Below are 14,557 nucleotides of genomic sequence, written 5' to 3'. Positions count from 1 at the left end.
CAGAGCCAACTCACGATAGGTGGTGAACCATGGAAATGGCACTGTTTCTGGAACCTCTTGTGACTCCATATACCGTATGGTGTTTAAAAGGCAAAGTTGGTGAAAAGGAGCCTGTTCGTTGCCAAGCTTCTCTTGGCAACGTGTCTGATTTCAAAGAAAAAGTGGAACCTCTCTCACTCACAGACACACGTGTGCAACAGCCACAGCCTGTCTGTACACAAACTCAATCTATGAATGTTTTGCACAAGACTTATCTGTGTTTAACACAATTAACTAGTAGACTAGTTGTATATCTATAAATATGACTTTGCAATTACGTTTTATATTGAATCCTTAATCGCCCGAGACAAAATTACAGAATGAAAAAAGTGTAAATGCGTACGTTTCCATATTATACATTATTTTTTTAAATACTGCCACATACTGTACTGACTTTGTACCAGGCTGTCCACACAGTACTTTCTTTGTAGACCTTATAGCTGTGAATATTCTTTGCAGAGTCTATTTGTTGGTCTGTCTGTGTGTACTGTGCATACATGTTTAAACCAGAGACCCAAGTCATGTATAGTATACATGGGTCCTAAATGGAAGTTGGGTTACTTTAATCAAGTAACACAGAGGATTTTACTGTGTACATGTGAATAACATGGTGAATAATAGCACTTCTGAGTGATTACGCCTGCTGCACCCACGTGTGCGTGTTTGGGGAGGGGGGGTGCGGAGGTTCTGAGCACCCTTATAGGTGCATTTGGTTCCTTTAGAACTGTATTTTACTGTGTGGGTGGGCGTGCTAGCTCTCTCCTGTGTCTCCACTAAGCCACTCCAAGTTAATGCTAACACAGCAATGACAGGAAAAGCGCTTGACAGACAAAAAAACAACAACACAGGACTGTCCCCTAGTGCAATACTAACAAACACACAGCAAACACAGGAAAGACAGCCATAAGTCACCTCGATGACACCTCTATTATGCCACCGTGTCATTAAGCCAAAGTGAACAGCAGCGAAAGTTGTTCTGCATTATGAATCGCTACTCTGATGGTGGTGGGGGAGCAATGCACAATATGCCGGCCAGGAGATGAGTGCGTATGCACTCTACTACACTACACTTTGTATAAAATAAAACTATTATTATTATTTATATTTTTTTGCAAAGAAATTAAATGGGTAAAACGCACAAAAATAGAACAGTGCGAACAAAAGGAGCAAATGAAAACAGTCTGTGGTCCCAGGCTGGACCACCAGAGGAAACAATTTCCCAGTCCACTCCTGCATTGCCGCCCGGTGTCATATCGTTCCCCGTAGCGTGGCTGATCCCATGGGCCCAAAATCCACCCACTGTTGTTCCGACAGCAGACGGACACACCGCTAAAAGGCCAGGTCCAACACCTCTCTTCCTTGTAGCTGCTCATTGGAAGGGGAGGGGCCACCAGGCAGCACCGGCTGTCGGTATACTCCTTCGGTGACAGTGCCTTGTAGTGTGGAAGCTTGCGATGGTGTTGAAGCACACAGTCCACATAAAATGCATCTTAAATCTGCACCCACTACATTAACGGTGGTAGTTAACGGAGCAGTTTAATGTCATGCCCAGGACACACACACACACACACACGTCTCCCAGATCCCTGATCACTTCTCCAGCTCAAAATGGAATGAAAACCAGACCCAAAACGCCACAGCATCACAGGAGAGACGAGCAAAATGGTAGATACCCCGGAATAAGTTGTTCAAAACAAACTGAAAATAACTTGAAGTATTTTGCCTTAAGCCTAATGTATACTACATATTAGACTGCGTTTCTGCAAGCGACAACTTTGCACATTGGAATATAAATTAAAGCTGCAGTCATGTCTTCCTACTCGGGATTTGAACTTGGGTCGAGGGAAACCAAATGTCTTTCAAATTTCAATTACTTCCAAGGCAGAATTCCCTCTTGGCCCGGGAGAGAGAAAACGCATTATGAGCTTCAGGCACAGTCAGTAGACGACCTACCCAGACACCAGATTCTAAGGGCTCCAATATTGTCGCAGCCTTTACCCGCAGCACGGCCCGCAATTCAGCCGCTGCCTGAAAATTATGAATATAGGAGCTTTCTCTGTCCCTTAATGGTATTTTCGTCCCTCGTCACCCGCTATATTTTTTGCCGAGACCGGTATTTGCGCCTAGAGGTGTGGTCATGGGCGTGTTGGCACGCTTTCCCCTAAATTGCTATTTTGGTCACATACATTTCGGAAGTCGTTAGTGGAGTTTAAAAGCACCCATAAGCCATGCCAAATTAGTTCGGTAGAGCGGTGTACGTAGGCTGCCTCATCTCTCCTTTTCTCCTATCTCTTTGTAATTTTCCTATAATCAGCAGAAGTCGAGTGCCTGCCACTCCCTCCACTTCCTTGTGTCCATTGTGTTTATATAATTGTATAGTCAAATAAGTTATTTGTGCGCGATTCCATTTCCATTTGCTCTTTCAGTTCATGATCACCCCGGCAGCAAATGGGGTTTATTGACCGACCTTTCTTTTTCGCTTCATACCGTTCCGTAGAGACGGCCTACACGCACGATCTATATACCAAATGAAAGCCCTAATTTCGTAGTTTAATGAGCAAGATTTGAGCGAGCTGTGACTCAATGAAAAGACGAGTGGAGGAGGGGGGGGGGGGGGGGGGTTTGCAGCAGAGACTTCAGGGCAGCAATGAAGCAATATAGCACTAACGGGCAACGGGTAAGGGATCTATTAAAGGGATCTCTTAAAGCCAAGACTGGTGATTGGTTAAATTTGGTTTAATTATTGCAATGCCCAAACCACACCTATGCATAATATAACGGGTAACGGAGGTGTTTAAGGGATTTATAATACCAACTTTAGTGGGGGAACACCCTTTCCCCACTCCTAAAACCCCAAATAGTGGCTTTAGAAAGATGAGACAAAAATGGAGCCCTAAATGTCTCAAGGAAAGAGCAGGGAGACCACCTCCACCAACCACTGCAGATATACAAGTATTATTGTAATAACATATTCTACTATACAGATTGGTTAAAATACATAACCATAACTTCTTTAAAATAAGTTATGTATTGAAGCTTTAAGCTTCAGAAAATCTTCCTAGACTCTTTCTTCTCTTCTGGCAGACTTTCAGGTGACATTGCTACTTTAATGTTGCTCATATTTTCCAGTTTACTGTAAATGGGATGTTGTGTTTACATGCCGCAGCTTATGGACTGAGAAATTGAGTATCCTGAGTATCACTGGCGGTGGTAAATATGGTCGTTGAGCACCAGCTGTACCCTGGGAGCCTGTTTGCCATCTCAGCATGATGGATGCCACTAACCGAAACAAAATCTTTCCACAACACATGCGCATCCTTCAAGATCCTTGAGTTTACCACTCCCCAATATAGGTGAACATATTGCACACAGCATTGGTATCGTGGTGGTTCAGCCACATGGTGCCGGTGTCCTGGGTTTAGAATCCGTCCGAGGACCATGTTTTACCCCTCTCTTTCTTCCGTCTCTAGTGTAGGGCCTGCCCGCAAATGTTGTAATATAATACAAAACAATAATTTAAAATTGTATCTAATGACCTCATTAGTATAATTTCATGATAAATGTGGACATCAGTCTGGGAATAGGCTATTTGACCATTGCTAACATCCCATTGAGGATACACTATATTTCTACACTGTATTTTTCCCCTGTGCTCAATATTTATTGGTCATTTATATATTTTTCTGTGGTTACTGATTCCCGAGTAATATGCTGATAATATAATTTAGTAATATGCTTAGGTTTTGGTACATTGTGAGGTTTTGCAGTTGCTATGATATGATATCATGTTTTATCTTTCCTTGTGATGGAGAGATTTGCATGGGTAGCAGGGGTAGTCTCAACCTTTTTTCATTTCATGGACCGCCAGTTTGATATGCTTAGGCCACGGACCCCTGTGGCCTAAGCAACAGCCTTAATACTATTTGGTTGTATCTCTGGGACCCCGATCTACACTGTAAATGCACAAGTGTTAACTCTGAATGTGTACAAATTGATCCAAATGGACCCGTACAGGGCATTAAGGGTCCATTTGGTTCCAAACTATGAATCATTTAGCTGGGGACCCCTTCAAGGATCCCTGGCGGTGGACCACACGTTGTCAACCACTGGTGTGCAGGAACAAGCAGAGCGTAGAACCGATACAGAAGCAAAAGAAACATTTACATTTAAAATGTTTGACTTTTAGCATCCAGATGTTCAGGGACATAAAAGGGGGGGTGGGGTGTAAAATGATGTTGCAGATGTGTAGTGTGCTTAGCCTTACTTGCTAATTAAATGTCACAGATTATAAATATTGGTTGAGAATGACTCTAGAGATCATACCCCAACTGCAATAAATAACAACCTAACAATAACTTGTGTTGTCAGAAAACCAGTAGGTGATACTGTAGGTGTGGTTTATTGTTCCGTGTGGCATATGGTTTGCAATTCGCTGTGAAAGCAGTTTCCCCCGCTTGAGGACATTCTCTCTCTCTCTCTCTCTCTCTCTCTCTCTCTCTCTCTCTGTCTCCCTTCCCCCTTCGTCCCCTCTCCGTGCATTAATCTCAGGTGACGGGGCTAATGATGTCAGCATGATCCAGGTGGCTGACGTGGGCGTGGGGATCTCGGGACAGGAGGGGATGCAGGTAAGGAGAAACCCAGCAGTTGTGGAGAAAGTACTCAACCCCTGTACTTGAGTCAAAGTATAGATACTCCTAGTCAATTATTACTTGACGACAAAGTAAAAGTTAGGCTCAGTCAAACGGTTGTAAATTAAATTGTGTAGGACAGCGCTTGCCCACTGGTTTCACACCCAGGCCTGAATTTTACCTGAATCTATTACCTATTAACTAATACCTAATAACCTGGCATCCTTGTTTTTGGCATGGTATTATAGGTAAAAAGTCTCAAAATATTCTATGCCTATTGCTTCATTTATACACGGTTCTGACTACCGTAGGTTAGAAACTAATCTAATTACTGTACATGTATGTCTGTGTATAATTATGTCAAAGTTGTAAAGTGGCCGGTGCCAGTGTCCTTGAAATTGAATGCATACAGACAATGCATGTACAGTTAAAAGGAATCGCCCGCTGCATCTTCTTGAAAAAAGTGGATTCAGCCGTTCTCTTTAATTAATTCCCCCCAGCTGTGTGTTTTTCCATCACTAATGGAACCTGCCTCTATAGGCGTTAACACACAACTCCAAATTGGATGGCCTTTTATGTCCGCATATCAAGGAGGGTCAGGGCTCCCTCGTTGTGCCCATGTCCTGCTGAGAGCGCTGCACTCCAGCGCCGCTCCGCCCAGCTCTGTAAGGCCACTTCCAATGCCACTGCTGAGGTATCCGCTTCTGCGGCGGGGAAGGGCAGCGCTGTTGACCCTTCCTCCACTGAACATTTCGCTAACACAATGTTCCAGGAAGGGTGATCGTGCATAGCAATGATGGAGCCGTCCAATTAACTTCCTAGGCAGGGCTTTCCAAGGCGAGCCGCTGCGTGGCACATCTGTTTAAAGCTCAATATCCCTTCCTTAACTGGGTCGCTAGATTAATCATTGTTAATAAAATTTGGTCTTAATGAGCCGGCAGTCACTCCCTCCTCGGGAGTCCGGGGTGTGCTGAGATGCACTTTTTCTTTTTCTTCCCACCACCCCCCCTGCACTCAAACCCCCAGCAAATGTCGCATTATGATTAACAGGCCCCACTTTCTATTAGGAGCCCCATCCCCATGTAGTCGTTTAAGCTCCGTTATTAGAGCGCAGCAGAAACTAAATTGCTCTACAATGAGGCATCTGCTGTTATCTTTCTTGTCGACAGTTAAGGTTGACAGTTTGAGCCGTTTTATCAAAGGTTACAGGGATCATTTTGAAATGCAGGTTATTAAACGAGTAGACTTCTGGGAGATTTTTGTTTTGTATGCTGATTGATGGAGACTGACAACCACAAACACGCTGCCATTGCAACGATGAATCCCCAAAAGCCGGACAGCTCCATTTATGTGATATTATTCTCGTAAAAAGATTTATTAAATAGAGGTGCACAAATGCAGCAGGATTAGCTACTTTAAACGGTTATGGGTGGAGGTGGATTCCCTGTGTGTGGAGGTGGATTCCCTGTGTGTGGAGGTGGATTCCCTGTGTGTGGAGGGTGGAGGTGGATTCCCTGTGTGTGGAGGGTGGAGGTGGATTCCCTGTGTGTGTGTGTGTGTGTGTGTGTGTGTGGAGGGTGGAGGTGGATTCCCTGTGTGTGTGTGTGTGGAGGGTGGAGGTTGATTCCCTGTGTGTGGAGGGTGGAGGTTGAGGCTGGGATTCCCTATGTGTGTGTGTGTGTGTGTGTGTGTGTGTGTGTGTGTGTGGAGGGTGGAGGTGGATTCGATTCCCTGTGTGTGTGTGTGTGTGTGTGTGTGTGGAGGGTGGAGGTGGATTCCCGGTGTGTGTGTGTGTGGAGGTTGGAGGTGGATTCCCTGTGTGTGTGGAGGGTGGAGGTGGATTCCCTGTGTGTGTGTGTGTGGAGGTGGATTCCCTGTGTGTGTGTGTGTGGAGGTGGATTCCCTGTGTGTGTGGAGGGTGGCTGAAATCACGGACAACCGGCCTTGCCGTTATTATACTGTCATTCTGTGAACAGTCGATTGTCACAGTTTTCTTCTCTTGTTACAGAATAAACTCAGCAGTGAATTAACCCTGTTAACCGGGGTCCCTCGGGGGTCTATACTTGGTCCCCTCATTGTTTCCCCTCTACACCAAATCTCTTCACCAAAAATACCTGATCTACAAGCACACAGCGCGTTGCGAGCCAGCCATAGCAATCGTGTGTGTAGTGGTGAACTCTTCAGTGGTGGTACTTGGCAATGATCAGTGCCTGGCTTTACACTAGCTTTGTATTATCCCTACAGCAGATACGGCAGCTGACCAATCTCCCTCTCAAATCATATGGGAAAAAACCCACAATGCATAAAATCTGAATTACAATAGGTTAAGGCAGAAAAGCAACAAACAATTGTGGTCAAAAGACAGAAAAACTAGGAAATGGAATGAAGAACATGGTATGAGAATAATTGCTTCCTTCTGTTCCTCTGCAGGCAGTGATGGCGAGTGACTTTGCTCTCCCTCGCTTCCAGTACCTTCAGAAGCTCCTGTTGGTCCATGGCCACTGGTGCTACTCCAGACTGGCCAACATGATCCTCTATTTCTTCTACAAGAATGCTGTAAGCTCCCTTTTAGCCATATCAAGTCTCTGAAGAGATTCCATGTTTTTATGGGGACAATATGGGACACAGGTCCTAACTCAGATGGGAACTAATGCTGTGAGTTGTTGGCTGTAGCTCTGTATGACAGTGTTTCTCAAATTGTGGTCCAGGGGGTTCCCAGCAGTAGTAGTAGTTAATTACAATCTGTTAAACCAACTTTACTTTTATACTTACAGTATCTACAGAATCACAACATGTTGCGTCGCAGAATCTTTTTTTTAGCATACAAATTCTCTATTGGGGGTACGGGCCCAGATAGGGGTCCACAGCCACATATAAATGTCGGGGTGCTTGACCTCAAAGCGTTTGAGAACCACTGCTATATGCATACCGAGTGAATCGAGTTATATCATGTGTTCAGCCCATGTTGACTGAACATTTCGTACAAGACCAGAATGTCTGAGCTTTGTTTGACTTTGAACCTGCATGCATGTTATACAATACTCCCTGTGTCGCCCCAGTGGCATGAAATAATCTCACAAATCTAAACATTTACGTTGTCATGAGAATACTCTGCATACTTCCATAGATAATACAGGAGCCAGTGCTCCTCGCCAGTGTTGGACTCGCAGCATCACTAGCAGCTAGTAGCCTACTAGGGATAGGGTCCTAGCCACTAGTGATGATGCGAGTCGATTAAAAAAAAGAATATTTTAGCTGTGCAAAGTTCATAATTCTTAGGATTTCACTGTGAACATGGCTAACATCATGACAGGCTAACAATAAAACAACAAATTATGTTAAGATTTGTGTCTGCTAATAGTTACAGTACATTATGTTTAATAATAGAGCAAGTTCCAAGTTACGTCCCAGCTGCAAACATTTACAGTATCATGTCAAGCTTTTACTCCAGCACAACCTTGAGTTGACCTCGTTTTAAGCTCAATGAGTGTAATGTGACGTTTCGTTACCGTCAGGCAGATGCCTTGTATCTCCATATTTTGATGTTTTTTTTGTAAATCAACACCCTACTACACCATATACTGTATGTCGTACAAGAGTGTCACACAAACGTTGAGAAAATACACCATTTGGTGTATTTGCCATCTTAAAATATGGAGTGGAAGTCTCAAGCTACTGGACGAGAGCATGGGAGTGAATATGTACCGTATTAGTGTTTTGTTTTATCTTGTCATGCCGTTCTGTGTATCCATTCCCTGATTTGTTTTGGCCTTTTGTTTCCCACAGATGTTTGTGGCCCTCATCTTCTGGTATCAGTTCTACTGTGGATTCTCAGGTTCAGCCATGGTAGATCAGTGGTATCTTATCTTCTTCAACCTGATGTTCTCTGCCTTCCCACAACTCATCACCGGCACTCTGGACAAGGACGTGACTGCCGAGACCCTCCAGCAACTACCTCACCTCTACATGAACGGCCAGAACTCAGAGGTCTGTCCAGCCCTACTCAGCGTTGTTAGATAAAAGCAATAAGCAAAAGAGGCCTTGGTGTGCCTGGAATTTGACCACTGCTAGGAGGTGTAGTGGTGCAAGGCGCGAAGCAGAGGGCCTACGACCCTCATAGGCTCATGTGGCTTATTGATTATTGTTTTTCTAAAATGGTTACAAATATGACGACATGAAATTCATACAAATACAAATCAGGAGTGTCATTCAGGGTCTCGGGGGATGGCAATAGTTCACATTTAACCTCAAATTCATGTGCATATGCATATTTTCTCCTAAATCTGAACATTGCAAATTAATCTGATTTCAGATCAACACTGGGTGTAATTGATTCCATGTCCGTCGATCTACATGTGATATGTTATAGATAAGTGTTTTCTAGCCTGATACCGTATGCGTTTTCTAGTCATGCATCCAATACATTACTTTCAACTTGGCATCCCTATTTGCAATGTCAATATAGGAAAACATTTTCAAATTATAGAACAACTCATTATTATTATTATTATTCCATAATTAAGTATTTATTTTTTATCTCGAAGGGATTTTGGTGGATTTTAGTTTCCGTTTTGAAGTTGAAATGACCAGCTTTAAAACATTTAAAATATACACCGTTAGCCCTGCCTAGCATAGCATGCTTGGATTTATCCTTTAACTTTTACTATAGACGGCTGCAGTATGGCTGCTTACATACTTTGTATAATATATTAACCGCTTTAAGACTGCCATCCCTAGTATTTGGGGCATGTCATTTGCACATTTGTTCAAAAAATGACAATTGTTTAATTTATCTACCATCATCTCCACCTTACACATATTTTAAGCACATAATGGAATACAAAAGTCCCACTCACTTTCACTAATAGCATGAGCCCAACAATGGGTTCTGAATGTACTCTGAACGCCTCGTTTCACAGCACCGTTGTAAACCTGTTGTCCTGCCATGTTTGTCAGGCCCCCCCCCCCTGTAATTGTTAGTGTTCAACTGTACAGAAGTGTGTGTGGGTGTTGTGCCTGGTATATCCTACAGTGAGTGCACTGTCCATAAGAACTGTGTGCCTCAAAGACAGTTATTATTATTGATTACAGTTCATCATCAATAAATCAATCAATAACCTCATCGTTAAAGGGTTGTCTATGTATGAATAGATTTCACAGTTTTTTGTATATCGTCGTTATCAGGCAAAAATCATATTTCAACTTTGTATGTTTTTCAGTAAATACCCTAATGTAATACAAGAGTGACACGCAAAAGTAGGTGACGATCTACAAGCTCTTCTCTTCTTTTTTTTCTGTACATACAAAATCTCCACCTGACGGCAACGATATTCTGTATCTCTCAGTTAGCTGTGGATGTGTTTTTCTCATAGTGTGTTGTATCTTTGCAGGAATACAAGCCATGTATATGTTCTGGATGAACATGATTGATGCATTGTCTGTCTCATAGTGTGTTGTATCTTTGCAGGAATACAAGCCATATATGTTCTGGATGAACATGCATGATTGATGCATTGTCTTATAGTGTGTTGTATCTTTGCAGGAATACAAGCCATATATGTTCTGGATGAACATGATTGATGCATTTTACCAAAGCCTCGTCTGCTTCTTCATTCCTTACTTTGTGAGTTCAATTTGCCTCTTTCAAGTCCATTTGAACTTTGCAGATTATGGTGAAATGATGTCTTGTGTTGCCTTTACTTGAGCCATTCGGATTGATTCTGCATTCTTTCTCCATCACTGTCCCCCTCCAAATTTCATCTTTGTCCCCGGCTGTGTCCCTGTCTTCTCGTTCTTCCAGGCCTATGCTGACTCTGATGTGGATCTGTTTACATGGGGAACTCCCATCACCACACTAGCCTTATTCACCATCCTGGTTCACTTGGGCATTGAGACCAAAACCTGGGTAAGATGCACTCGTTATTGCGACCGCATGTCGCATTTACTATGAAATCGTACATTTTTGTCCGTCAGTCAGTGTATCACTCAAAATCCCCATGCGATTTATTTATGATGTATTTTCTCTATTTGTACACTATGTGTAAACTCTTAATTTCCATTATCCAGCCATTCAGTTGCTATTTTGGACCCTCCAAAATAATTTGGCGACCCCCCGGGAGGGCCACGGTCCGCAGGTTGAGAACCCATGCTCTATACCTAATAAGAATGGAAACAATCATATAATTGTATTCACTTTGTATTTGTATTCACTTGTATTCACTAGCCTGAATCCAATGCTTAATTTATACACCCAAAATAGCCGATTTACAAGCTCTCTTGCGCTTTTCTGTGCACGACACCAGCGACGGCAACACAGCATAAATCAAGCTTTACATTTACATCTATATTCTTGTCTCATGCCCTCTCCAATCAGCATGTTGGCTATGCAAGTGTAGCCGTGCGGAGGCTGACAGGGCTGTACTTCTGCATTAGCTCTGGCTGATTACATTGAGCCAGAAGGCTGTGCAGAATCAGGGCCTATATATCACCCTGACAGTTAAGTCTGCCTCTGTCCAGTACCTTCTGCAAACTGTCGACACCACAGAGCAACTCCGCCGTTTGACACAAGCACAGTAGTGACCAAAAATAGCTGTCTTAGTCTTTTTTTTCTTCACTCTTCTTTGGGTTTTTTTAACGTCCCACGTTCCCACAGAATTTTTATTCGCCTGTATCTGTGTGTGTCTTTTCGCATATCTTACAAGGCTGTCCTGGTCATGAGCCGTTTTAAATTTATGGCACCGCATTGGATTAGGGTCGGTTCCATTATGCTGCGGCTGTAAATTTTTTGCCTGACAAGTTCTGTACATGAAAAATGTCCTTTTCGCTGACTGCCTTTCCTGGACACGATGGCCTCTTGTGGCAGAGACGGGCCCCATATTCACAGTGAACGGCATCGACTAAAAGTAAACATAGCCAAATGCCCGGCTGGCAGGTACTTCATCGCCCCAGGCGCTCTGGAAATAATGCGTGCACTGGTAAATGGCTGTGAAAGTCAGTTAAGGGGATTTAAGGTGAGAACGGACCACACTCTCTCTCATCCTTGCACTGTGGGCTGTGTGCCTGTAATTAATTATGTGTCCCATCTTCAAATGTGTACTCTTATACTTCTACACAGTAAAAAATCTCAGTGTTCGTTTAACTCTGAGAGTGACCAAATGTAACCAAATGGACCAACTCTGAGTTACAAATTGATTAATTAGCACTGAGGATTTTACTTTGTAGTACTGTACATCTGTGAGGACCAGTGGTCAAGTACATTTACTTGAATACTTGGGTATATTTATTTTTGTTGAGTATCTGTACTTAACTTGAGTGATTGTATATTTCGATAATAATGGCTTTCACTCTACATTTCAAAGATATAATTGTTACTTTTGACACTACATTTTTAGGTAGGGAAATCATATAAGAATAAATAATTAATCACGAAACCCACTGTAGTAGCAGTAGGAGCCTGAAGGGCTGTGAATTTACGAAAAAACTAAGTAAATATATGGAGATAAGAGGTTTCTGCCCGAGAACAACTAAAATGTTAAATAAAATCATGTAGGCCTATCTATTCTATATCTATTGCAAAAACAAATACACAGACGCTTTCCCGAACAGCACTAAATGGGGAAAAGGGAGTTGTTCACCCCAAAATACATATTTTCTATCAATTACACACCCCATAAAGCCTTGAATTCATGGAGATTTTTTGGGTCTCTTTTCTAAGCCAATAATTTGACTGTAAAGGCATGGTAACGACATTGTAGCTTTGACATAAAATAACGGGGTCATAACCCAGTATTGGATTACCTAATCACCTACTGTACCTCAAGCAAGTTTCAAGTCTATGCATGTTGATTTTGGCTTCCTCGGAAATCTAATGAACGACGGTATGCTCTCAATGGGCTAAACATAACACTCTTATTTATTTAACCAGGATAGTCAAATTATTTTTGCTAATAACATAGACGGCAGGATAATTAAAAACACAGACAGAAAACACACAAAGACAAATTAAAATGAATCCCATTTCAAACGAGATGTTTGAAGAACAGACCAATTAAAAACATTGACATGTTCATGAATATCAATAATTTGTTTTGAGATGTGGATATTGGATATGGCCTTTAAGAAATTAGGTTAAAAGATGATATATTATTTTAAGGATAGTTTGAGAGTTTATTTTTTATTTTATTTTATAGTTTTACCATTATTAGTGAGTCTTGTGTTTAAATATCTGGATGTTTGGTCCAATGAATCAGCATCTTGTTGGAGAACAATGAACAGTGGAAAAGGGTCAGCTAACAAAAACATTTAAAGCCACCAGCACAACATTCAACATAAGAATGTCTGATCTCTATCAGGGTCAGAGCTAATGCCCATGCATCAATATCACTAATAGCAAGGGTGGAAATGACAACTGTTGTTACTGTAATTGTATATCCTTTTACAAAAATCTGTTCGACTTTAACCACTTAAACCCAATATACTTCCCCCAGGGGTCTATACTTTGTCTTGTCCTTTATTCTCTTTACACCAACTTTCTTCATGGTAAATAGTCGGTCTACATCGCATTGCAACACCCCAGTGTTGAGAGAACTAGAGACAGTTCATGCGGCTAAGTAATTTTAAATATTTTGGGGAGGCAAGAATTTAAAGGGAGATCAATATGCAGACTCAGAAATGTTTGTGGTGCTGGGAGTAAATCCCTACGCAAGATCGTTTACTCAAAATAAAATGTGCATACTCCTACTACACCCACATTTCTGTTATTTGTCAAGGTTTCTGTCCTTCATGTTCTGATTTAATGCCTTGGCCGAAACATTGACAAATAAAACAGAAAAGTGTCTGGGAGTATGCAGTATTTATTTATTTTGTTTTTTTCTTCTTGCAGTGTAGTGTACAGTTATATAGTTCTGTTCAAGTCAGGAGGGTAGCAAAACACCATTTGCATTTGCTTTGAACCTTTTTTCCGTTGTCAGGCAATCTTTGAGAAAGCTTTCTTATAGAAAAGATACACATTAGAGAGCATCAGTGAGGGATTGGTTTGTACTAGGTTGGATTCATATTACTATACTACCTAACTAAAAGCTGTATTGAAATATTACGCACAGTATGTAACTTTGTGAATTTTTTTAAAAAGGAAGTAAGCTAATCAAAATTAAAAAAAGATCGTAATGAAGATTTCCTCGTCGCGATGAAGTCTGAACAGCCAACTGATTTCCAAATGGACAAATTAAATTTGTTTATGTCGCCAGGAACGGATTTGACTGATCAGGATGTCTTTGAAAGGGCTGCGATTGGCCTCCCACCCAAGCTCGACTAGGAAGTTACAATACAGCAGGATCCAAAGCAGCTGCTCTACCTCGTGAGCCACTGTTCTCAATACCCTCTGTCTTTCCCCCTGCAGACCTGGATGAACTGGTTGTCTATATGCTTTAGCATAGCCCTGTTCTTCACGGTGGCTCTGTGTTACAACGCCTCCTGTCCCACCTGCTACTCCCCCTCCAACCCCTACTGGACCATGCAGAGGCTGCTGCAGGACCCCATCTTCTACCTGCTCTGTATCATCACGCCAGCCGTGGCCCTGCTGCCCAGGTGAACATCAAAGGGTGCTTGTTGTGTGTGGATGAGGCCTGAGTTATACTTTTATATAACGTTTTATTTTCAAGGACCACGGAACTCTGTAACTCGGAGAAGGTACAAATGGAACCAAGTTGGACCCTTAATGGTCCGTTTGGTTCCATTTATATGCTATCAGAGTTACAGACATAAGGGTTCATTTGGTTCCTAACTTTGAGAAGCACTGACGTATAACCTTTCAGTGTGCGACAACAGCGCCCAACCAAATGTAAATCTGGCATAAGGTGCGCAATATCCCCCCGCAGCGAAGGTTGTGTTGT

The 14,557-nt window shown here is 42.3% G+C and overlaps 1 protein-coding gene across 1 annotated transcript in view; it reads left to right on the top strand.

The window, feature by feature from the left end:
* The window catches only part of atp10a (ATPase phospholipid transporting 10A), a 53,194-nt gene that overhangs the window by 35,030 nt on the left and 3,607 nt on the right, over nucleotides 1-14,557 (top strand). Inside the window, exons 15-20 of the mRNA XM_080771278.1 lie at nucleotides 4,588-4,664; nucleotides 7,098-7,223; nucleotides 8,454-8,654; nucleotides 10,210-10,290; nucleotides 10,468-10,572; nucleotides 14,065-14,252. Coding sequence (XP_080627404.1) covers nucleotides 4,588-4,664; nucleotides 7,098-7,223; nucleotides 8,454-8,654; nucleotides 10,210-10,290; nucleotides 10,468-10,572; nucleotides 14,065-14,252 — 778 coding nt within the window. The remainder of the gene's footprint in view (nucleotides 1-4,587; nucleotides 4,665-7,097; nucleotides 7,224-8,453; nucleotides 8,655-10,209; nucleotides 10,291-10,467; nucleotides 10,573-14,064; nucleotides 14,253-14,557) is intronic.

This window comes from Protomyctophum bolini (assembly GCF_963924005.1).
Source record: "Protomyctophum bolini genome assembly, chromosome: 8".
NCBI classification, from domain to species: Eukaryota; Metazoa; Chordata; class Actinopteri; order Myctophiformes; family Myctophidae; genus Protomyctophum; species Protomyctophum bolini.
Note: the sequence above shows the minus strand (reverse complement) of the source record. Positions and strands in the feature narration are given on the sequence as shown.